Source organism: Polistes dominula, unplaced genomic scaffold, assembly GCF_049000335.1.
Source record: "Polistes dominula isolate Pdom_NZ unplaced genomic scaffold, Pdom_raw_medaka contig_32, whole genome shotgun sequence".
In the NCBI taxonomy this organism is placed as follows: Eukaryota; Metazoa; Arthropoda; class Insecta; order Hymenoptera; family Vespidae; genus Polistes; species Polistes dominula.
Window position 1 is genome coordinate 823,037 of NW_028300880.1, and position 26,087 is coordinate 849,123.

The 26,087-nt window shown below is 26.1% G+C and overlaps 1 protein-coding gene and 1 long non-coding RNA gene across 3 annotated transcripts in view; one reads left to right on the top strand and one right to left on the bottom strand.

Annotated features, from left to right (window-relative positions):
• The window catches only part of LOC107069813 (homeobox protein araucan), a 121,792-nt gene that overhangs the window by 31,606 nt on the left and 64,099 nt on the right, over positions 1-26,087 (top strand). The window contains exon 1 of one of the 2 annotated variants that reach the window (XM_015327422.2): positions 9,441-10,497. The exons of the other annotated variant lie outside the window; for it this stretch is intronic. Coding sequence (XP_015182908.1) covers positions 10,450-10,497 — 48 coding nt within the window. The 5' untranslated portion in view covers positions 9,441-10,449. Of the gene's footprint in view, positions 1-9,440; positions 10,498-26,087 lie in introns of those variants that run through there. 2 annotated transcript variants of the gene reach the window in all.
• Positions 1-26,087, bottom strand: part of LOC149033549 (uncharacterized) — a 106,497-nt gene that overhangs the window by 5,874 nt on the left and 74,536 nt on the right. The window lies entirely within an intron of this gene.

Consider the following 26,087-nt stretch of genomic DNA (forward strand, 5'->3'; position numbering starts at 1 on the left):
GGGGGTACAAGGGATGGTTAGGCGAGGGGAAGTGAAAGAAGAGAGAAACAAGGACAACGCCGACCAATAAAACTGTGCAGTGGACCCACGAAGGTGGCCGAAAGGCGCCAGGGCAGTCTGGACCTCCCTTATTAGCTTTCCCCCCCCCCTGCCCCTTTTTCTTTTCTTTTTTTCTTTCTTTTTATTTCTTTCTCTCTTTCTCTTTCCCTTTCTCTTTTCTTTCTTTTTTCTTTTTTCGTTAGTTTTCTTTGTTACTCTCTTTTATTATTCGAGTTCTCCTTATAAGTTGAGAATCTTCTTTTGTTTTATTCGTAAAAAGGGTGTGAATATTTCGTAGCACCTTTTTTATGACACTCACCCCCTCCCCCCACCTTTCTCTCCTCTTTCTATTTTCTTGCCTCGTTTCCTACCCTACCCCTCAACTTTTCGTTTCTACTCGTGGATCTGAGGAGGAATATAGGTTTTTTCTTTTTTATAATTCGACTTTGGGTAAGATTTTTTTTTTTCTTTTTTTTTTTTAGGTTGGGAAATAAAAGAGGAAGTAATTCGGGGGATGGGTGATAGGTCGTAAAAAGTCAACACTAGGGATAAGGTAGAGAGGGTTGTAAAAATTGTTATAAAAGGTCGAGTGAATTTTGAGCGATGGCTGTTAATGAAATTATTTTTGTGATGTATATATATATATATATAGTCAGTCATGTATGTGGTTGTGAGAATGATGAAAATTGAAAATTATATTGAGAGTTATTTTGTATCATTGTTTTTTGATCGTATTTTTTTTTAGGTTAGGTTACACGTATTTAATATCAATTCTTATAGATTTAGATTTGAGTTTGATACTTATTAGGCAAGAGTTAATAAAAAAAAAAAAATTGTAATAAATGATAAATTATTGATAAATGATTAAATTTAAGTGATGAATTTGTGAAATGTTTTGAAAAATTGTTGAAAGTTTTATCATTGTCTTTTACTTTTAGGTTTTGCATTTTGAAATTAAATTTATTTAAAATATTTTTCTAATTATTTTAGATTAGGTTTTAATATTTCTGTCGTATGAATTGTATAAAAAAAAAATGTTTTATTATATTAAAAAAATTAATTTAAAATAATCCAAAATAAGAGGTTAGAATTTTTTTAAATTAAAAACAAAATTTATTAATTAATTATTATATATATATAAAATTATTAATCAAATTATGAATTAATTGCTAAAAAAAAATGTAAAAAAAAAGAACTATACAAATACAAATAATATTAGTTCAAATAAAACTGATATTAAAGGTAAATGTTTTCATATAATACAAAGTATATAAAAGAAGACACGTTCTGGTCTTTTATAGTTGCTGTCAACAGTTTAGGATTAGATATCTAACACCCATTGTTCTTTTCAATGCCAGATTCTTTAAAAAAAAATACCAAAAAAAAACCCATAAAAAACGACGAGATATTCCTAAAAAATACAAAAAGAAGAAGAAGACAAGTTAATACAGCATCAAGCAACAAAGTATATTTACAGTAAGGATTTATTTGACATTTTTTTCAACGTTTAGAAAGAAATAAAAACTTCGTAATAGGAAGCTAATTTTGTTTGTCAAGGTCTTCCTTCTATGAGACATGTTTGAGATTTAGCAGCAGGTATACGGCATCTATTGAAGAACCTTGTCGTCATTTAAGTTACATCTTTTTGTCGAAAGAATTATTAGCTAACCTGAAGTGGAGAGAAAAAAATAAAATGTACAAAAGGAAGAATTATACAATAGGAAGAAAATGTTGTAAAAAAAAAAAGTATTGTAATAAAGTTGTAGAATAGATTTTATTTTGTTGAATTGTGTTCAAGACTGAACAAACAAACAAACAAACACGAATAAAATGTGTTACAACCATGTTTTATGTAATCGTGTGATTCGTGTTTGAGATTATGTAAGAATAAATATTGAATTAAATTGCTTTCTAATTGAGTCCTTTCAATAAAACTTACGGTAAAATAAAAATTACAAATTTGATCCAATCAAAATAAAAAAAAAAAAATAAAAAATAAAACAGGGGGAGCAAAACGTAAAATTAATTGTAGAACAAAATTTATTATAATATTTTTGTAAATATTAACTTTCAGTGATCTGAACACAAAGTTAAAAAAAAAACAAAAAAATTACAATTAACAAATTAAAATAATTGATGAATATTTTTATTCTTTTTATCAGTTTACCATATTATTTTTTTGTATATTTTTGTTCGAAATAAAGGTAGGCATTGTCAAAAATATATAATAATAATATTATAAAAAATAAATATTATAATATATATAAAGTTTATATATATATATATATATATATATATATATATATATATATATATATATATATATATATATATAATTATTACAATATTAATATATTATAAAATATTATACAATACAAAAAATTATTAATTTATATTATATATATATTATATACAATATATACAATATAATAAATAAAAGTAATATAAAATCTAATAATATAATAAATATAAATATAAATATATATAATAAAATATATAATATTTATAATAAATAAAAATAATAATATAAAAAATAATATATAAAAAATAAAAATAATAGAAAAAAAAAATAATAATTTGAATATTATTATTTATCATAAGTTCCTAATCTGATACACTCATATTTAAAATTAAATACCAGTAAGAAAAATCTTGTTTTCCTTGGAAGTTCGGTTTTATTTTATTTTATTTTATGTTTTTTTTTTGTGGTCCTTCTCTTCTGAAAAGAATTATGACCATACTACCTAGGGTAGAAAGAAAAGAAAGAAAATAAAAGAGAAATAAAGGAAAAAGGGATCGAATTGTGTCCTTTATCTAGGTCGAAGGTGGAAACGAGGAAAGAATGCTCCAAGAAAAGAAGGGACTTTCGTCAAAACTAGAGTGCTAACCGAACTGGACCGTTTTTTCCTGCCTTATTAACCACTCTTATCGCTTTCAAGAAAAAGAAAAAAAGATAAAAGAAATGGGATAAGGAAGAAGGAAGAAAGAAAGACGAAAAAAAAAACGAAAGACCCTTGTGTCTCGGACACGGCCGTTTAACTTTTACTCGACCAGCAAACAAGTAACGAACATACTAAAGATAAAGATAGGATTTAGTTTTGAATGGTGACTTTTTTCTTCCATGAAGTCAACTTTTACCTAAAAAGATTTCATTCTTACATTTAGTTAAAAGAAACATTTGTTTTTACTTGTGTTAACATGAAAGTATTACTATTGCAGATAATTATGCGATTATTAATCAAAATATTTTAAAAAGTTCAACAAATGTTTACTTCTTTAGGTTGGTATTGTATACAATAATCACAATTTTATATATTTATATATATTATATTTGAAATTAATATTGGAAAACGGTTTAACTAAATAAATTATTAAACAATATTTATCTGAAATATTCTAATAATAATTAAATCATATAATAATTATTCTAAACTTATTGCAAATTATTATTATTATTATTATTATCGTTATTTGTAATATTGTTTGAAAGATATTTGTTCGTTGAAAATTTCTGGTTTTTATTTTTGTAAGAAATGTTACGTGATTTGGATAAATTTGGAATAAAATATGTGCACTTATTTAATATTAATTAATATAATTCTATTCTGTTTGAGATAAAAATTAATGATTTATGTGTGCAGGAAGTTTAACATTAATTATATAACGATTTAATGCGATAATAATTCTTCATTCGTGTTGCACAATAATTTGTAATTTTTTCATTCAAACGCATATCCATATATTATATTTCATGATGTTAAATTCAATGAATAATAAATCCGATCAATTTACAATTTCTATTGTTAATATTCAATGAAAATTAATTTAATTATGATAATAACACAATTGTAATAAATATTTCACGATAATCAGTCTAATTATTATAATATCATAATTTCATTAAGTAATATAATACAAATATTACATATTATTATTATCATTATTTATTTAAAATTTATAATTCTGGAAATTATAACAAATAGAAGAAACGTGTTTATGAAAATTTCATCATAGAATTAAATTATCCAATGTGAACATCCATTTATCAGATTTATATTAAATTCACACATGAAGGTTTTTATTTTTGTAATATTTTATTTTATATTTTATAATATTTTATTTTATTTATTTGATATCTTATAATATTTTACGAAATTTTATTTTATATATTTGATATCTTATTTTTTTTTTTTTATATTTTATAATATTTTATTTTATATATTTGATATATTATTTAATATATTATTTTATTTATTTGATATTTTATTAGTAATTATAAATATATTATACTATAATTATAATAAAATATATATAATTATAATAAAAATATATAATTATAATAAATATGACCGAAAAATTTTTCTTTTTCCCTCCGGGATTTGAACTCGGGGAACATACGATTACTGGAGGATGGACATTAATACTGGATGATGATTTGCCTCACTGAGCCATGCGAACTTGTTAATTATAAGAAATATATATAAATATATATATATATATTTTTTTTTCTATTATAATCAAAATTTAAGACAATATTTTAATAATTTGTTACTCATAACATCTGAGAGAAAATAAAAACAATATTTTTCCAATGAAGACTCTTTGTATGTAAATATTTTGTTGTTGTCGTACAAACACATATATAAATACATATAAAACATATATATATATATAGAGAACTACTATTTCTGAGTCTTCGACGATCGATTATCCAGCACGCAAAGATAATTGCCATAAGAATATATGCGCATACAAAAGACGATTCATAATACTTGATCTCACGGTCTTGGAATATACCTACGCCTTACTATAAATGTGATTAAAATCATTCCGCTATTTTTTTTTCTTTTTCTTTTTTTTTCTACCACATTTTCTTTCATATCTTACGAGAAACGATCAAGGTCGTGTGAAAATTAGATAGATACGAGTTTAAAAAAAAAAAAAAAATAAAATTCTTTGATCTACGATAATATATTATATTAATTATTATTTAAATACATTGACATTTTTTTTTTTTTTTTTTTTACAATAATTTAAATCAACCAATAAAATATGTCGGCGGCTTGGTGTATAATACAAAAAGAAAAAAGAATTACGAAGAAATTCTTTAAAAAGGTAGGGGGGAAGTCTTTAATTTAATCTCGGGAATAACGTTTAAATGATACCATCATAGTGGTGCAATAAAAGGTTTTTAAACGCGGCACACGTAATTCATTCCACATAATAATAAAACTGAGAGAGAGAGAGAGAGAGAGAGAATTAGTTTCATAGTTGGGTTGTAATTAATACCAATATCAACCTACGTTCTTGACAATACACATATAAAACACATATGCAATTTATTTTCTATATTTTACATTCCATTTTTTTCATTATCAAATGCTTTTGATTAACTTACCACACTGTAATTAATAATATTCTTGAAAATTTGAAAGAATTTAAATAAATCAATGAATTTCATAGTTGTGGTGTTGTTATTAACAATACTGACCAACATTCATTCATTCATTCATTCAACACATTTTCAAATATCGTCTGACCACTAACAATTTTACAGTATATTGAGATACATGGGGAAAAAATGTTAGAAGTAAAATAACAAAAGATGTTTTTATACACCAAATCTAATGGTCATCACGTTTTTATTCCCATGGGGTTCAAGAATTTCTAAAATGAAACTGTCCGTTAAGATCAGATACGATTTTAGAAAGGACAACAGGTTTCTCAATGTAAGTTGATTCTTACCATTTTGTTTTGTATATATATTTAAATATTTCTACATTTTTTTATTTTTTTTTCTTATAAATCTTTATAAAAAAATAACATTTACTTTAAAAAAAAAAAAAAAAAAAAAATTAATAAGGTTGATTATAATATGAATTTCTTCAATAGACATGATATTTTGTAAATAATAATTTATTGAAAATGAACATCCACACACCACACATTTGAAATTAAATATGAAATTATTTCTAATTTACAGTCAAACCTGTTTTTGTGCGGTAGATAGGGACCGCATAAAAAAAGTCTCACTTAGAAAATATGTCAAAGCTTCACGAAATAGCAAGAAAGTGCTTTCCAAACGAAATAAATAATTAAATTACACATTGAAACATTTAAAAAAAATTTTAATTTCTAATTTTAAACAAGGAGAAATTTTTTTTTTTTCAGTTCAATCTGTCGATATTCATATACCGCACAAAAAAAGAATCGCACAAAAAAAAAGCGCATAAAAAAAGACCGCACAAAAACAGGTTTGACTGTATATAAGTTATTTGATAAAAATTTCGAATAAAATAATAAATTAAAATTAGAAACTGAAAAAAAAATTGCTCATTGAAACTTGTTGTTGTAATCTTTTCCTAAAAAAATATTAAAATATACATCTTAAGTAGGATGATTGACATGAAATAATCTCATATAACTCAAACATACAAAATCTCATGTAAAATGATCATAATCCCTTGTAGTATTGAAAGGATACAGGGGGATAGGATGTTATTTCATCAGATTCAGGCAAAAATCATAAAAATGTCTTTACATATTTGCTGTTTTAATAATAGAACTCTTTCAAAATTTGAATTTTGAATGAAAGTATTGAAAGGCTAAAAATGTCTCAGGAGAATACCACAAATAAACAAGTTTCGAATAGAAAAGAAAAAAAAAATAAATGGTTAAACATTAATGGTTATTGTGCGGTTTTGAAGCACGATGCATTCGTTTTCCATTTTCGTTGTTATAATATAAAAGAAAAAAGGTGAAGAAAACGAAAAGAAAAATATCGAAGAATAAAGAAAAATGCGAATAGAAACAGTCTGAAAGTGAGTAGAAGTTAAAATAAGATGTTGTCATTGTATTGAGGAGGATCAGGATTAAGTTGAATATTACGAGAAAAGGATCTTGCCATTATGATGTTTTAACAAGAATTGAAGCAAAAGGAGGAAAACTATGCACGGTATGCAGTCCCATTTTACGATCATCCTTGTATCCTCTTCTTATGATTATAAATCATTCGTAATAAAGAAAGAAAATAAAAAGAAAAGAAAAAAAAAGAAGAAAGTTCTGAATAAATAGGAAAGTAATAGCGAACCTTCACGTTTGAATAAATCCAACAGATTGATGAAAGTAACGAAAGAAGGAAGTCAAAATCTCAGGAGGATCTTTATTATCCCCCCCAAACAAAAAGAACAAGATTTTTCACGTACATCCCCATAACAAAGAGATCTCAGCTAGGAACTTATCTAACATAAATCAAGCATGTTATTCGATAGACAATATTTATGTCCTTTCGAATTTTATTTCAAAGAAAATTCTAATTTTTTTTTTTTGAATATTTTACAACATATCATGCAATAATGCGAAAAACATCCATGAATAATTTGAATAATGTACCATGTCATTTGAGAACAAATCAATTTACAATGTTTTCTGTCAGTCATTTGACCAAAATGAATTTAAGATTATCAATCTTTTATATACTAATCTGATAGATCATAATCCTTTCTAAGATTTCAACAATTTTTGTTTTGAAATGTGTAAAAAATATAGGAGTAAGGGAAATAAGAGAAATAAGGAAGGAAGGGAGGGAGGGAGGAAGAAAAAGGTTCGGGTAAAGAGTTAATGATCCGTGAAATTATTCCAAGTGGTTAAGAAAAGATAGATAGATAGATAGATGGATAGATAGAGTTAGCTAATCTTTTGAAACGAGAAGAATCAGCGAGCTAGAAGAATTACCTTTTAGCTAATATGAAGTAAGTATGGTTGAGTCGTCGAGTTAGGATGTTCATTCGTCTGAACTAACCGATTATACCGTAGTTTCACAGTGATCATTTCTAAGTTAATATAATTCCAACTGGAATATGAGAATGTCTTTGCAAAGAATTAATTTGCAATGGAACTAAGAAAAAGAAAAAATCATTTATAATGTTGATCGTTAAGTTAAACTTTGAAGAAAAATTCTTTCCTCAGTTTAGACTTTTTGTTCGTTCGATCAAAGTAAAGGAGATAAAGATGAGGAAAAAGATTCAGAAAGAGCAGGTAGAGAAATAGTTTAGATTTTATTGCTTAAAAATTTCATCGTAAACGGAACGAAGAAATAAGAAATGAACGTTAAAATAGAAACGACTGTGTTTTTTTTTTTGTTGAACAATAAAACGAGATACAAATTTAAAATAAGATAAGATTGATGTGATTCGTGAAAATCGTTTGGTTCGTTAAATATAAAAGAGATAAGAGATGACCATGATGAAATTGTATAAAACAATTCGACAAAAATGATGAACCTTAAATTATGAAACACTCTTTTACAATTCTAATTAATAATTCATTTTCTCAAATATTTAATAATTTTCATAATTTTAAGTAATATAATAAATTTCAAGAAATATTGCGGAATGTGAAACCCCGACAAGAGATTGATTCAAATGAATGAAACAAACATTCTAATTCAATAGCTTAAAAGCAATTGTTGAGTTAAATTAGGCGAATAGAGAATGAATGAATCTGACGTTAATCGATTGTTCCTCGTTAAAAATTTCACGATAGACGAAGCAAGAAAATAGTAGTAGAAGGAAAAAAAAGAAAACATAGAGAAAGTGACAGGTTCATAGTTGAACAATAGTAGTAGGATATAACCCGGAAGAAGGTTGCATTGTTATAGAGCAAAAAGATAGAGGGAGAAGGGTGGGGGGTAGAAGGTAAATGGTGGGGAGGGATAGGAGATTTATTTAAGTCCCTTTTGGCCCGTCGGCTTGACAAGAGTAGGACTCGCGTAAACACACTCGTTTCTCCTTGTTCAACCGTGGCTGTTTGTCCCCGCGTACGTTCGAATAAGTACTCGAGGGTTGCTGAGGAGAAGTATAAGTACTACCAATAGAAGGGGTCAAGAGAGAGGAAGAGAGAATAGAAAGAGTAGAGAAAGTAAAAGAAGAGGACACAACAATAGCAGCAACAACGGCAAGCAGGAACGGTAGTAGTATCAGCAGCAGCAGCAGCAGCAGCAGCAGTAGAAAACCAAAGCAGACCAGCAGAGTCGGAGCAAAGCAAAAGCAGTGGTGGTAATACTGATGGTGGTGGAAATACTCGTGGTGGTGGTGGTAGTTAGGTTTAGCGGTGGTAGCTCGTTTAACGGTAGGTTTCATAGGTGTTTCTAGGTGGGGCAGAAAAGAAAATGGGCGTTTACATTGTAAATGGGCGTTTCTCATGAACTGCCCCTCGACCAATGAAAATTCCCACTCTAGTTAATGCGACACGCCCAGCAGATACGTCAGCGTAGTATCAACGATCGTGATTGGTCGTAGCTCGTTTGGTGGGTGTTAACCTAGCTAGTGGTGGGGGTAAGGTGCTTTCGGTTTTCCTCGCCAGAGGGGCAACCGGGACGGTGCGGAGCGGCACGGAAGAAGGTCGCTGAAGTGGTGTGAGTGCTCGGGAGTCAGTCGCAGACTGGAGTGCCCTGTGAGAGCAGGGGACGGACCACCGACACCCAACTGGCATAACCAATCGCTCGCTCGTGTTCTCTCTCAAAGCCCAAAGCATTCTAAGTCTGTCCGAATGTCCGTCCCGTCGTACGTACTTTCACTCGTTATTCTTATTATTATCGTATCGCACGTATCGGACACGCGTTTTCGGTCTTCCTTCTGCTGTTGCTGTTGCTTTTGCTGCTGCTACGCGACGCGACATTTATTATATTCTACATTAATATCACGTGAAACTCTACGTAGTTCGTGCAACCAGTTCATTTTATTACTTTTATTATTATACGTTGTAATAATATTATCATCGTTATTGCCACCAAGAGCGTCATCGTCATCGTCATCGTCATCGTCATTACTATTATTATCATCGTTACCTACGAAGATATCGTTTGATCGAATTAATGTTCGTTTTCATTCGATTGTTATTTAAAATACAAAAAAATTGATATACAATTAAGTTTTGTATGTCCAAAAATACTTATATCGAACCTAAGGATATAAAAGAACAAAACTAAATAAATAAATAAATATCGTAAGTGCAATCAAATAAAAGTTAAACTAAATAGAGACAGAGGTATGCTTTCTTCGTTGGACCCATTGGATCCTAACGGCAAGACGCCCTGATGGCTAGACGATCATCATTATCCATGTTACTCATTCGTCACGTCACGAGGACAACGATAACAACAACAACAATCAAGAAGACTACAACCAAAACGACGAAAAAGAAGAAAACGAGCATAGAGAACTTTAGTGATCGAGTGTTTTAGTGTACTTTGCGCGAGTGTGATCGGCACTAATTTGTGTGCTATTGTGTTGGGAATTTTTTTTTTTAATAATCCCCTCCTCCCCCACCACCCGGACCCCCCTAGTTTATCAATCCGTTAGAACAGATCTACGAAGAAGGAACGAGTTTGTTGATACACTCGATCAAGATATGTCGGCCTACGCTCAATTCGGATATTCCTATCCGTCGGCTTCCCAGGTATGTTTGTTTCATTCTTTATTGATATTGTTTTTGGTTTTTATTTTTTATTTTTTTTTATTGTTTAATAAACAAAACGAGAGTTATTTGATATTTCGTTCGAGGTGGTTTTTGTTAAAAGAAGATTATTTATTTTGGATTTATTTTATGGGAATCGTATCGATGGTATTCATTTTTTATGAACAGTGTGAAAAATACAGATTGATATTTCGTAGATAAATTAGGATTTTTGATCATAGTGATTGAATAATCTAAGATTGATCCATAGTTTATGATGATAGAAAATAATTACATTAATTTGATTCTATTATTTATTATAATTGGTTGGTAATGTGTGAGGGGTAATTTGGATTTATGATTATACTGATCGAGGAATTTGAAAATGAAAGGAAATATGATTCTGATTAGTTATTCGAATTTATCGTGTGCAATTGTTAATATTGATAATATGCAATTATTTAAATTTGAGGCAATTATTCACATCCACATAGCAATTTTATTAATAGTAATTGTTAAGTATAGTGAGTTGAAAAAAAAGTGAATAAGATTCAGAAATAGGATTTTGATTTACATATGATGGAGTAATGTAAAAATGATCTATAAATCGTTCGTGAAAAAAAAATTTGATCTTTTATATCAATAAAATTTTATTGATAATTAATGATAGATAATTCATTTATTGTTTAAAATAAATTTGATATAATTCGTAAGAAAATTTGTCGATATTTCATCACATAGATCGAAAACAATGTAAATGATTTACAATATTTATTACAAAAAAAAAATATATATATATATATTAGGTTTTCGATGTAATTAAAATGAATTGTTTTTATAATAATTAAGATGTGCATAATTCTGAAACAAATTTGATCGAATTTAGAACAAAAATTAGAATTCGTTACGATTGATAATTGTATTAGATCTAAATGATCTAAAACATATTGCTTAAAAGGGTATGAACAATTAAATTACAATGAAATTATTATTAAATCGATGTAATGTACATTAAATAAAAAAGATCGGAAAACGAAGTGTGTAATGCGGTAAAAAAAAAAAAAAATGTAACCTGCGATGCCACAAAAAATCATATAATAATAACAATAATAATAACAATAAAAAAAAAAGAAAAAAAAAATAATCAAAGCATAAACCGCATGTAATAAAAAAAAAAAAAAAAAAAAAACAACGAAAGAAAAAAGGTTCGTCGGTAAAAAATATTTCAAATCAAACGATTACGATGGATTATCAAATAGAAAAAAAATTTTAAAAAAAGTAATAAAATAATTTGTATTTCAAATAATAAAAAATATGATATCCATTGATGTCGTTTAAATAACAGCAAAAAAAAAACCATTTCCATAATAATAAAAAAAAAACGAAAAAAAAAATAATAAATCGAACCTGACACGAAAAGTGGATAAGAAAAAAATATAAAAAAAAAATGATCAAAAAAAAAAATAAATAATATAATAAAGAAAGATTTAAGATTTATGATCGAATTGATCGAATAATGTGAAATCGATCGTTGAATCGATTAGTTGCACCTGCCTTAACTTCGTAAACCTAACCGACGGCCGTCGCATACTGAACGTTGTCTTCGGATCTCGAGAAACTTTACGACCATGACTTATAATACCCTAACGTATTAATAATAATAATAATAATAATAACAATATTAATTTAATTCATAGTTCGTAATATCAATTACATTGAAGTATCATTTTCGTTATGTTCTTCATAGAGTTTGACGTCATACGTGTATAACTTTACATAATTTTTTATTTTATTATTATTATTATTTTTTTTTTTTAATATAATTTGAATTATCGTTTTAACATAGTAATCGATTAATGTGAGATTTGATATATATATATATATATGTAAGTAATTGAGTATGAGATGAAGATGAAGTAATTGAGTAATTGAGATGAAGTTGAAGTAATTGAGTAATTGAGATGAATATTTTTAATACCACATTGGTGTATAATTGTTATTTAATATTAACTCTCATTATTCGATATAATATTTCTAAGTGAAGATTGTATTTTTTATGTTTTTATTTTTTTTCTCAAACGAGAAGTTGAAGGGAGATTTGTATTAAGGTTAATTGTATTAGTTATGTTAGAATTTTTCTATCATATTTCTATTGATTTGATATTTATTTTATTTTTTTATTCATTATATTGTTTTCTATATTAATATCAAAATATGAAACTTCGATTATTATTTATATATTATACTTCATCAATATTATAAACTTCGATCGCGTGTTTATAAATTTAGAAAATTTGTTTAATATCATTCTAAAATTTGTTAATTAATGTTTATAATTATTTTTGTTGAATACCATTAAAAATCTTTATTGTAGTATTAATAAATATATATTTATTAATTTATAATTGAACGTATGAATCGTTCAAGTATGTTAAATTGATTAAGTGTGTTAAACGATATACGTGAAAAATATACAAAATTATTATTTATTCATTGAAATATTTCAAATTTCTTGTCAATTATTAGTTAACATGAATTTCTAATTATGAATTAAATATAAACAAAATTTTATTTATTATTTAATAATTAATTTATAAATTAATCAATGCATAAATCATCAACTAGAATAAAATGAACAACTTCAATTTACAAAACATTGCTTATACAATTAACGTCACTAACAAACAACTATTAATCTTAATTCAAAAAAAAAAAGAAAAATTAAAAGAAAAATTAGAAATTTCAATTAAATCCTAATTTGAAAAAATTAGAATATCCCCCTCCCCAAAAAAAAGTTGCAAATAAAATTCACCGAAATGAATCATTTTAAAATTTACGAGCAGATTGGTAGGAGGATTTCAATAATCGTGCTTACGTTGTTTGATGAGATAAAACAAAACTAAACAAATATAATGTACAATCAGAAGAAGCTTTGTTAATCATACGAAAAATAACGTTTAATTGATTAGTCCGAGGATAAAGGGGGTAGAGGGGAAGGACGAATCGGTTGACGTTGAAGTCGGGCAAAGACGTGCAGAGCTCGTTGAGAATAGGATAGATTTATCGTGCTAATTTTACTCCCCCCGAGTCGAAGAGTAATCTCGAACTAATTTAAGTATGTTGACGTATCTACGTTCTCTCTCTCTCTCTCTCTCTCTCTCTCTCTCTTTCTTTCTCTCTTTCTCTCTCTCTTTCTTTTTTTATTTCTTTCTTTCTTTCATATATGTCGTTTCACTCGCTATAATCTAAATTTATCTGAGCTTTATTAAATTATAACGCAGTCCTACTTGCTTCTCGATGTTTATTATACCAAACGATACACTTATTAGTCTAATAAATGTGATAATAAATTGAGAAAAGTATTGAATATAAATATATTTATATATGTATATAATAAATAAATATTATTTTGTGTGTATAAAATATATTATATGTTTGAGAATATAATATTTATTTGATTGAAATATAATATAAAAACAAGATGATATTTACTTGTATAAATATATTATTAATATTTCTTTTTTTTAATAATATTTAATATAATATAATTTAATGTTTAAGATAAAAATAATAAATATACAAATAATAAATTTAAAAATTGTTAATTTGTTTTAATAGAATTTATATAAAATTAATATATATATATATATATATATATATATATATGTTAAATTATATATTATATAATAATAAATTAATATATAAATAATAAATTTGCAAAAATAATAAATTAAAAAATTATTAATCTATATAATGTATATAAATTATATAAAAATAAATTAATATATTAATAATTATAATAATATAATAATAAATTAAAAATTATTAATTTATGGTCTAATATAATTTATATAAAATTAATATATATATATATAGAATATAATAAATATAATAAATAATAATATAAATAAATATTAATAATATATTTATAGAAGTAAATATCATCTTGTTTTTATATTATATTTCAATGAAATTAATCTTAAATTCTCAAACTGGTTTTCATTTTGATGATCGTTTTTCTTATTGAAGAAAATATTTTCACGATCCTGGCTATAAATTCTGTTATCTTCTCTTTTTTACCTATCATAATCTCACATACGTACCCATAATCTATATCGAACTGATTTGGAATTAATGTTCGATAGTCGCGTGTCCATTTTGAGTTATTTTATTTTTTGTTCAAATTTTATCCAACTCACACCCTCTTTTTGAAATAGTCACGAGTTACATTTTGAAAAGTTCTGATTTGAAATAAATAAATAAATATAAATATATATTTATATTTATTGTAATTAATATAATAATAAAATCACATTTATAAAATATTCGAATCACAAATAAACGATTGGTAAATTGATAGAATTTAAGTTTCGTTACATTATCCGACATTTTATCTTTTTTACTTAAGATTATTGAACATTTATTAAATATTATATCTAACTATAATATTCATAATCTATTTTTTTATTTATGCATAAGTGGATATGCTAAATGTATTATAAAATGTATGCATACGTATTATAAAATTGTTTCACATATATTAAATTGGTTTAAATTACACAAGGTAAACTAGAAAAACAAGATAGTTTTCTATCTACTTATTTGTCGATTTGTTGAAATTATTGACAAATTGAGTGAACGTCAAGTAATGAGTATACCTGTTGCATAGTTTAACATAATTCCTTACGCTCTGATAATTTTGCATCGTATTTCAAGATCGTAACTTGTCAAATATAACCAAATTTATATTACATTAATTATTGACTTTTAAATATTTATTATTTAATTTGATCAATGTTTTTATGATTTATTTTAATGTTATTTAAAAATTGTCACAACAAGAGTTGTAACTTGAAATAACACGCTTTGAATAATTCACTTTTTGTCGACGATTATCTTTCTAACTAACATAAGAGAGTATATCCTACGTCATTTGTAGGTTATGTTTAATATGATAATTTATTTAATTGATAATAATATTGAATGAATTTAAAAAACTGGAAATATTTGGAGAAAAAAAATTATTTGAAAATAATTAGAAATATTGATGACTATTAGTGTTCTTCTAATAATAGTTTTGTTATCTTTTTATAAAAGAATATTCTGTTTTACTAAATAATTTGATTGAAACAAATAGACTAATTAGAAATATTATTAGAAAAACATAAAATGGAAATTTTCTTTAGGAAAAATTTGAAGAAATTGTTCAGAAATTTAGATTATTAGAAGAACAAATAATAATTTTGTTATCTTCTTATAAAAGAATATTTTGTTTTACTAAATAATTTGATTGAAACAAATAGACTAATTAGAAATATTATTAGAAAAACATAAAATGGAAATTTTCTTTAGGAAAAATTTGAAGAAATTTTTCAGAAATTTAGATTATTAGAAGAACAATAATAATTTTGTTATCTTTTTATAAAAAGAATATTTTGTTTTACTAAATAATTTGATTGAAACAAATAGACTAATTAGAAATATTATTAGAAAAACATTAAAGAGAAATTTTCTTTAGGAAAAATTTCTCCAAATTTTTCAGAAATAAATTTTATCTAATAGTAATATGTTATCTATCTAATCTTTAAAATATTTTTCCTATCTTAATTATATTTAAATTATTTTAATCTCGTCATTGAGAAAGTTTTTGAAAGAATATTAATAGGAACAATCGTTCAGAATTATTTTGTAATTTGAATTTGTTTTTTCAAAACTATTCAAAATTTTCTATTTCGATGTTATTTGTATTCAATTATCTGTATAATATTAAATATAATTGAACAATGTAAATGAAACTTTATCTTCAAAAAAGGAACAAATTTATTAGGAAAAAGGACAAGGTTTTTTCTTTTTTGTAAATTTCATTAAAATATTCTTTAATTTTTTTTATTTTAATATTATTTTTATCTAAATTCATTAATATTAAATATTAATGAATTTATACGTTCACTTGTGTTCAGTGTTAAAAGAATATATTTCATAGGTTATATTAATTTTATTAAATTTAATTCACACTAATATCGATGAACATTTCTTACTAAATAAATGCATAGAAAATTTTCTTATATAAAATATCATTTCGTTTCGTTTCAACGTTATCTTTATTTACCAAAAGATTACGTTGGGCGTAGACGCGTTGACAAATAAAAAAAAAAATAAAAAAATTCCCCATCTTGACGTACCATTTTATTCACCTTTGTGACTGTAAATTCTTTCCAAGATTAAAAAATAAAAAAAAAAAAAAAAAAAAAAAAAAATAAAAAAATAACAGACAAAAAAGAAGAAGAAATCAAAAAGCAAAAGGAAAAGAAAATAAATAAAAAAAAAAAAAAAAAAAAAACGGAACAAATAATAGAAGTGAAAAGAAGTAATAAAATTGAAATAACATAACGCGCATGCGTCCACTGAAGAAATCCCGAAAAAAAATAAAAAAAAAATAAAAAAGAAAATAGAAAATAAAGAAACACAAAAAGAAAAAAAAGATAAGAAGAAAAGAAACGAGGAAGAAAATAATAAAAAAAAATAAAAAATAAAAGAAAAAAGAAAGAATACAGGACGTGCAAATAAATAATGTCCGATAAAGGCCGACGCGCGCAGAACTGTTCCCAGGGGTCGCGCAGGTGCAACTGCAGGTTAAAACGAGCAATAATACGGGTAGTTCTGCCCGCATCTTTCCACGAGAAAGATCCGTTGCGAACGGAACAACAAATTTACAATTACTCGCAATATTTTGCTACATAATAATCATACGATCAAATATTTATTACTACTAAAGACAAAATTTTTGAAGTTTACGGATAAAACAAATATGGCGTCGAAGTTTTACAATTTCTTTTTTTTTCCCCCTATAACAAAATTAAATACAGTCTTTATTATAATTATAATTATTAAATTATTTATAATATTAATTATATAATTTAATATTGATTTAATTATTATATTATATATTGTATTATTTTATATTATAAATTAATTATATATAATAAAAATATAATATAATAAAAATAATATTATAATGTAACATTAGTTAATAATATTGTTAATAATTTATATTTTTTTTCTACACTTTTTCTACACAAAACTATTTTACTTTCTTTTTTATAAGCACACAAACCTTTATCTGCATTATTTTTATAAATTTTAAATTAAAAAATTTGTAATAAATCAAACGCATATAAGCGTCTTTATTCAATTAATTTGATTTGATAGTATTGAATTGAAATGATAATATTCAATTACATAATGTCGAGCATATATATAAAATGATAATTTGAAATTAAAATAGAAATAACTTGATGTAAATATTTATCACTGTTATCATATTGAATTCATTAATCATTTCATTAATTGATATATTTACTGTTCTCGTATAGTTATTTACTTACTTACTTGTCTAGATTATTCGCATAAGTAAATTAACAAGGTTACGTTACAGGTATATTCTATTTTAGAGCACTGATGCTGCATTATGATTTTTTATGACATGTTTTGCTCGTAAAAACGTCATGTTCATTTAATCGTAATACTTAATCCTGATTAATATCTAAATATGTATATATATGTATACAGTAATACGATTAATACATTTATTATACACGTGTCAACAATATTTTTATACATGAAATAATTATTATGAAAATAATGAATATTTATTATCATAATTCTCGTCCTATTGCTATTAATATTTGTTTATTTGTTAATCAATTAACAATAACTATTTAAATCTTTTCATTTAGTTTCGTGTTGTATTCATACAAATATATATATATATATTTTTTAAAAGATGATAATTATTTATTAATCATTCGATTAATATTACAATTATTTATATTTGTTTAATAGAGTCATTATTTGTTATTTTCTTTTTTTCTTTACAATAATTAATAATAATTATAGGAATGAGGATATTTTTAATCATTCTTTAAAAAGAAAAAACTTATCATTAACTTAATAGACAAAAACTAGTTATTATTGTAAGAAACATTTTTATTAAGACATACTGATAATGATTTGTGTCATTAGTAACAAATAATAGATAAAAATATCTAACACGAAATAATAAGTATAATTAACTACAAATAACAGAACAAAATATGTCAAACTGACAGTTTAAGTATACTTAAAGTAACTTTTAATGATATAATTTAAATATCACACTTATTTAAACCTAATATGAATATATATGATATATGTGAATAATGTTAAATAATTTTTTTAAACAAAGAGTCAATCATTTAAAAGAAAGAACATATTTTAGATAAGAAATGATCGAAAATTAACAACGTGTTTGTTTGATAATTCCACAAAATGTTTGCCAAATTGTTGTAAATAATTTGTTAATATTAATTAATACTTTTCTCAAATATTTTTTTTTATTAAAATATTTAAAACAATTATTAATTTTTAATATAAATTATTCATCAGTAACTGTGTGTGAATATTTATTATATTATACGTTTGATAAACATCATAAGGTTAAATAACAAATTTATTGAACGTTCAAAAAACAAATTATACAAAAAAAAAAAGAATAATTTTCCCTTTTTTAATAATATCTTTGATAAATCAGAATAATTATAATGAAAGTATACAATATACTTACTGTAAATTTACATGATTATTTATTTCACATTAGTAAATACTTAACTTGGTATATAATCGTAAAATAATTGACCAATGTACACGATCCTAGGCACAGTTAGTTCGTAAATTTCTTATTTACGTACAATTTGCATTGATGTTCGTCGAACGTTAAACTAATCGTTAAATACAAACTAACAAAATAAAAATTAAAATAGAAAATGAGAGAATAAAAATAACGGGAGTTAAAAATATAATGTTTTTATGCGAAGCTATTTATATTGCGAATAGGGGAAAGATAAGGATAACAAGTAGTCGTGTCATTTAAAAGGAAAGAATCGTCTTTTAAGTCGTTGCTCGTTTATTCGATTCGTAAGAAAGATAAGGGATAAGTAACAAATTAATACTAATTACTTTGACTCTTCCTCTTTGCTAGTTCTGTTAACGTCCTATTTATAAAACATATTTGTTTGTTTTTATTACAAATATATTATACATAAATACACATGCAATTCCAAAAAAGAAAAAAAAATGAAAAAAAATTCGCAAATATATGAACATCCAAATACACAAATACAAATATACATGTATACAAATTAATATATAAAATTACCAATATCTAATATATATAAATTACGTGGTGTCACGTTGTTTGTCCGCAATGGACTCCTAAACTACCAAATCGATTTTAATCAAATTTTGCACAATGTGTGCAGTTTTATCCAACTTGAAAGATAGGACGGTTTATATCTCAATTTATAATCGCAATATTATTTTATTGATGTGTGTTTCGGAGTGATTGTGAGCCACGAACAAATAAAATGACCAGAAACGTTGTATCATCGATTAAATGATTCCTTCATCGTTCTTCATCAAGCCTACTCTTTGAGATATCATGATTGAAGCATCTGTTCACGAGCACTCTGCTAGTAATACCGATATAACGCGAATCGTGCAACGGATATGTCGTGCTGCGCCACATAATTACGGCCCTGGACACGGAAGCACCTCGGTATATCTTCGTATATATCACTTTTCGGGATCGTGCCTTACATTCTCTATCTTTTTCACTCTTTCTATCTCTTTACGCACCCCTTTGAAACCCTTTCCCCAAACCCCTCCCCAAACCCCTTTCCACTTTTCAACTTCTTTATGAGTATATGTGTACGTTACCACTTTTTCGATGTTTTTTTTTCTCCCCTTTTTTCGCGACGTTCACGGGTATAGTTATCGTATACTGATCAGTCTGAACAAACGTTGAAAAAGCGACGAACCTTGCTAATTACGAACCACCATTATTATACTAATTTACTTCTGTCTCTGTATATATATTTTTTCTTCTTCTTTTTATTCATCTTTTTATGTAGATTTATTTCTTTTATTTTTTAATTTTTTAATTTTTTTATAATTCTTAACCGGGAGTTAAACGAACCGTCGAATGTATGCATGATTTTGATGAATTTTGATATTATTTGTAAATGTAATTTTTAATTATTATTTAAATCATTTCAATGTTTAATTTATAACTAGGAAATGTCTGTCAAGAACAGGGTGAGTTTTGTTTTAGAGGTTGGTTTAAGTTTTAGAGGTTATGTTCGTTGCTTTTGGTAATTTTTTTTTTAAGAATTGGGAGAGTTAATCGAAACTTTGGATGTATTTTTAATTTGGATTAATTTTTGGATTATTTGTAATTGAAATTTGTAGGGTTATTGTTTAGATAATTGAATAAAATTTAATTAGAAAGTAAAGTACGATTCTATTTCATCATATTTGTTTGAAGAGTTTCAATTTTACTATATTAAATTCAATTAACATAAATTATTATAAAATGCTATTCAATATTATTAATTAATAAATATTTCATTTACTCGATGAAAATTGTGCAGAATATTTCGTATTAAAGTTTACACTGTAATAAATCTAAATAAACAACTGCAATAATTTTGAATAGAAAAGAAAACATTCAGAAATAATTTATCTTCAATCAAATATATAAAAATAAATTACTTTCTCGGATGTACGAATGTTATTAATTAATACCAAATAAATATCAAAGTAATAGGTTCGTATCGTTATTCATTAACCATACTTAAATCAAACCTTATTAGCCAATTTACTGTGAAAATTTCTGCAATGATTGACACAATCGGTAAATTATGTGAAAGTAAATATAGTTATTCATATATATATATATAAATACATGTCGAACTTGGTACGATTTTAGTTTAGTTGCGGACGCGATATCGAAGCGGTTTAACACGCACGCGGAAAACCGGTTAGTGTTTGACGGTGCACGTGACTACTGCAGTTTCTCGACACAAACTTAGGCGCCGATTTACGCGCGAATTCGACCTTACAATCCAAACTCTCTTTACTCTTTTTTTCTCTTTTTTTAAATCGATTTTTATTTCATTCTATTTCTGTCTCAACAATTTTAGTTTAACAATCAATATTAGTTTCAATCTCATTCTGTTTGTGTTTCAGTCATACAATTATTTTCAATCTTTCTCTTTCTCTCTCTCTCTCTCTCTCTCTCTTTATCCTTCTCTTTAATTATTTTTCCATTTCATTCTTACATATCAGTTTCATCATACTCTTTCACTGACTTTCCTTCTTTCTCTTTTTCATTTTGTTTGTCTCATTTTTGTTTGATTTTTGTTGTACCTGTATCTGTTCCTGATTCTGTTTCCGTCCATCGTTTGGACAAATTAGCCGTCACGATGACTTTTATAAGACGAGTACGAAAAACGATCAGTCTTATTTCTTCTACAAGACTATATCTTCAATAAAAATTTTAACATATCACCGTACGATGACTCGCCGACGGCCTCACCTGTCGTCTTATGTCAAACAATGAAATTTAATTAAATTACTTGTTCTTGTTTTTTTTCTTTTTTTTTTCTATCGTTTCTTTTTTTTTTTCTACCATATCTTTTTATGGAAGCTTAAAATAGGGTTATTAGATTCTTCTATTCTTTTTTTTTTGTTTTCAAATATTGGAAATTAATATTTAAAGATTTTATTCAGATTTAAATTAATTATCCAGCTAATAGATGAAGGGGTTAACCTTTTAGAATTTAATTAAATAACATCTAAGAAATTCTGATTTATTTTATATGTGTTCAATTACTCAACGTAGTATTTCAGTATAAAAGTTTACTAATGCGAATCATTCAGCAATACTTAAACCTTACTTAACCTTACTTAACCTATAAAATTATTGGGTAAATGTTTCCTCGTATTTTCTAGATTGATCATTTTCTAATCGTATAATTCAAATAATATTAATCACATTTGATCATATTTCATTGTGTTTGAAAGTTAATATGACATTGAGTAATTAAAAAACAATATTCATTATTTGTTCATTTATTTAACAATGATTGCTTTCTGATGATCGAGACGAAGTAATTGGGATCTCTGGCAGGGACGTGGCGTAGCAATTCGACCTATCTACTCTAATTTTGAATTTAGCCACTAGATAGCGTATTCATTCAAGTACTAGAGATCCCACGTGACTTAGCAATTCGACCACCAGATAGCGTATTCAAATGCTAGAGATCCCAATAGCAGTTAAAAGTAACACCACGTTACGTTCAATACCAATGATCAAAATCTTCCTATCTCTCTCTCACTCTTTCTTTAAAAACCATCCTTACACTAATCCCTTACCCTTCTCATCCTTCCTCTTCAACATTGCTTAAAAAAAAAAAAAAAACATAAGAAAAATACTTAAAACCACGTTTCACGTAGTAATCGTTAATAAATATCAAAGTGAGATCGCGAAAGCGTATAAGATAGATAGAAAAGAACAAAAAAATAACAAGCTGTATATGCTTGTGTGTACATCCTGACATCCTGTAAAAGTTTACATATATCGCAATATATTATCTTCAGTAAGAATTTCAACACACACACACACACACACACATATCCATACATTTATAAATACGTATTAACATATACGAACATATATTTATATTTACATTAAAACAAACTTGCTTACATGTATACATACACACATACAAATATATTTTTATACATACATATACCTATGCATATGTTCTTACTTAAAAACCAACTTGTTTAGTTGCATACATCTTTACACACGTAAATGCATTACTATGCCTTAATCATTTATACATACATACATATATATGTATATATACACAAACTTAGTAACTTCCTCTAACATGTTACAATGTCAGGTGTTACGATATCAACATCGTTGTAGGAAGATCGATGTTATCTTAAAGATAACGCAAATGCGGGATGGTAAATGACAATGACAACTACGAATAAGATACGGTGACATTAATTACCATCAAAGTGAAGAAACGTGACGAAGGGAAGAAGAGTGTTGTTAGAGTTGGTACTATTGGTGAAATGAAAAAAACAAAAGAAGAAGAAAAAGAAGAATGAAAAAAAGGAAAAAGGAAATAAAAGTATCGTTTAAAAACGGCCCGCGGAAAAAGAGGTTAGGGAATAACGTTAGAGGAGGGGGTGTTACCCAGAGAGGGCTGATTCAAAAAAGGGTCTCGAAGATCTATTTGAAGCGTTAAAGACTCCGTTAAAGTGGCAGTAACTCCTCGACGTTAAAAAGTCGCGAGACTTTTAGAAGCGAAACGTAAAAAAGAAAAAAAAAGAAAAAAAGGTTTTTTTATGCTCCTTTTCTCGTTTCGTTTAACAGTTGAAAAACGTTTGTCAAAAGGGAAAAGTATTATAAGACGATTTTAATGTTACTATGAAAAATTTTAGGTTAGTTTCTATAAAAACGTGTTATTTGGTTTTGGTTGTGTTAATGTTTAATTTTTCGTGGTTTGAAATTTGATAAAAATAAAAAGACCCAGGCTGGATACAAATTTTGATTTATTTTCTTAAATTACACAAAATTGGTTTATTTTATTATTAATAAAAGGGGAGGAGAAATAACATAATATAAATTAAATTATTTGTTGATTGTTTATAACATTTAAATAATTTGTAATGTATAAAATGTTTATAATTAGTCAATGGGGAAAAAGTTTCTTCGTATTTTAATGCAACTATGATATATATATATATATATATATTACACTTTATGGTTTTCCCACATCATATTAAGCTTAAAACTTTTCAACCCACATTGTGTTAGACTATATTTCTAAAACATTTTCCTTTTATTGATATTGCGTTAAAAATTCTTACCCCCCTCCCATCATCATGGTAACCACCCTTATATGAACTTCTTGATGCACTTAAATTATAATACGATGTGTCTGGCTTGTCGTATTATTCTACTACTTTTGGATTTTACTATTAGTAGCTCAGAATATAATTCTTATAGGAAATTCTTCATGGTTTTAAAACTAAACGTACCAATATTTATATATATATATACTTATTTATATTAAATAAAATATATAAATATTGCGATTACATTAATATTTTGTTATAACAAATTATATCTTATATTTTATCTATTTAAATTTAAGTAAAAAAGATTTTATATATAAAAACATATTTTGGTATTTACGTATTAACGCCACCGTAACAAAATTCCGCTAATGTACCAATCTACACCATAAATAGTTGCGACAAATCATAGAATAAAAAACTTGATTTAAAATCAAAATACTTTGAAAATTCAAAACATTTTATTTATAAAAAGTAGTCACAATCGGATTTCGGTGAAACCCTGACGCAACCCTGACGGTTGCTGTGTGCAAACAACAAGCTTGTTGTGTGCGAACAACAAGATTGCACTTTATTGGCGCATTAGCGAAATTTTTGCTACGGTGGCATTAATACGTAGATACCAAAATATGTTTTTAAACAAACAACAACAATAAAACAATACATGAATTCGTCCAAATGGAAAAAAAAGGGAAGAAAGGAAGGAAGAAATTAGGTTAAATCAAAAGAAGTAGTAAAACATACGAAAAACTTAGTTAGAAAGAAAATGACAGATACATTATCTCTCTCTCTCTCTTTCTTTCATACACTTTCTCTTAAGTTGCTTGGGATTTCATTTAAAAAAAGGAAAAAAGAAAAACAGAAAAATGCATGGTAGTTGTACAGTGTGGAGTAAAACAGACGAAAGTGAAGCCCGCGAGACATCGAGAAGAAACTTTTTGAGGATGAGAAGAAGAAACAGAATGAAAAGAATGAGAAGAGAAAGAAGAAGAAAGAAAGAAAGAAAGAAAAAGAGAGAACAGAAGGCAAACTAAGAAGAAGAAGAAGAAGAAGAAGAGAAAAAGACTGTCCACTCGATCTTACCACGGCCGCCATCTTTTCACTGAGAATTGCGCCCGCGTGTTGCGTGCGCATACCCTCTTCTTCCTCCTCTTCAACCTCATCCTCTTCAACCCCCCTCCTCCGTCAACTTCTTCTTCTTCTTCTTCAGCCACCTCACTATCTTAACCCCTCTCAACCACCACCACCATCACCACCACCACCACCTCCTGTCTTATGCCTCTCTCCATCACCGGTTTTCTCCGATATTAGAACCCATTTGCCGATCGTGTTAAACGATTAAGGATAACGAACGTGGATTTTCTAAGATAATATCATACTATCCTCTTTCAACCGCATACATGTATCCGTTTCTTATTTTTTTTTTTTTTTATTTTCTTCTCCTTTCTTCTCTTCCTCTTCCTCCTCCTCCTCCTCCTCCTCCTCTTCTTCTTCTTGCTTTTATTCTTTTTGTGTTCTTCTTATTGTTATCATATGTTTTTTATATTTTATCGTCATTACATATATTATTATTATTATTATTTTTATTATTAATCATGAGATTGATATATATATATGAATGAATCATAATCAAAAATTTCAACAAAAATATTAATAATTGTAAACAATATCGAAACATTTTATCAGAAATTCTTTTCGATCATCATCTCATAACGAACGATCTCGAATTTACTACGACCTCGAAATTATAAGCATGTAGGAACGTTTTACTATTGGTTAACTTAACGTGGCCAATGTTTTGTTCGATTTATCGATCGATATCGGATAAGTAAGTCCTG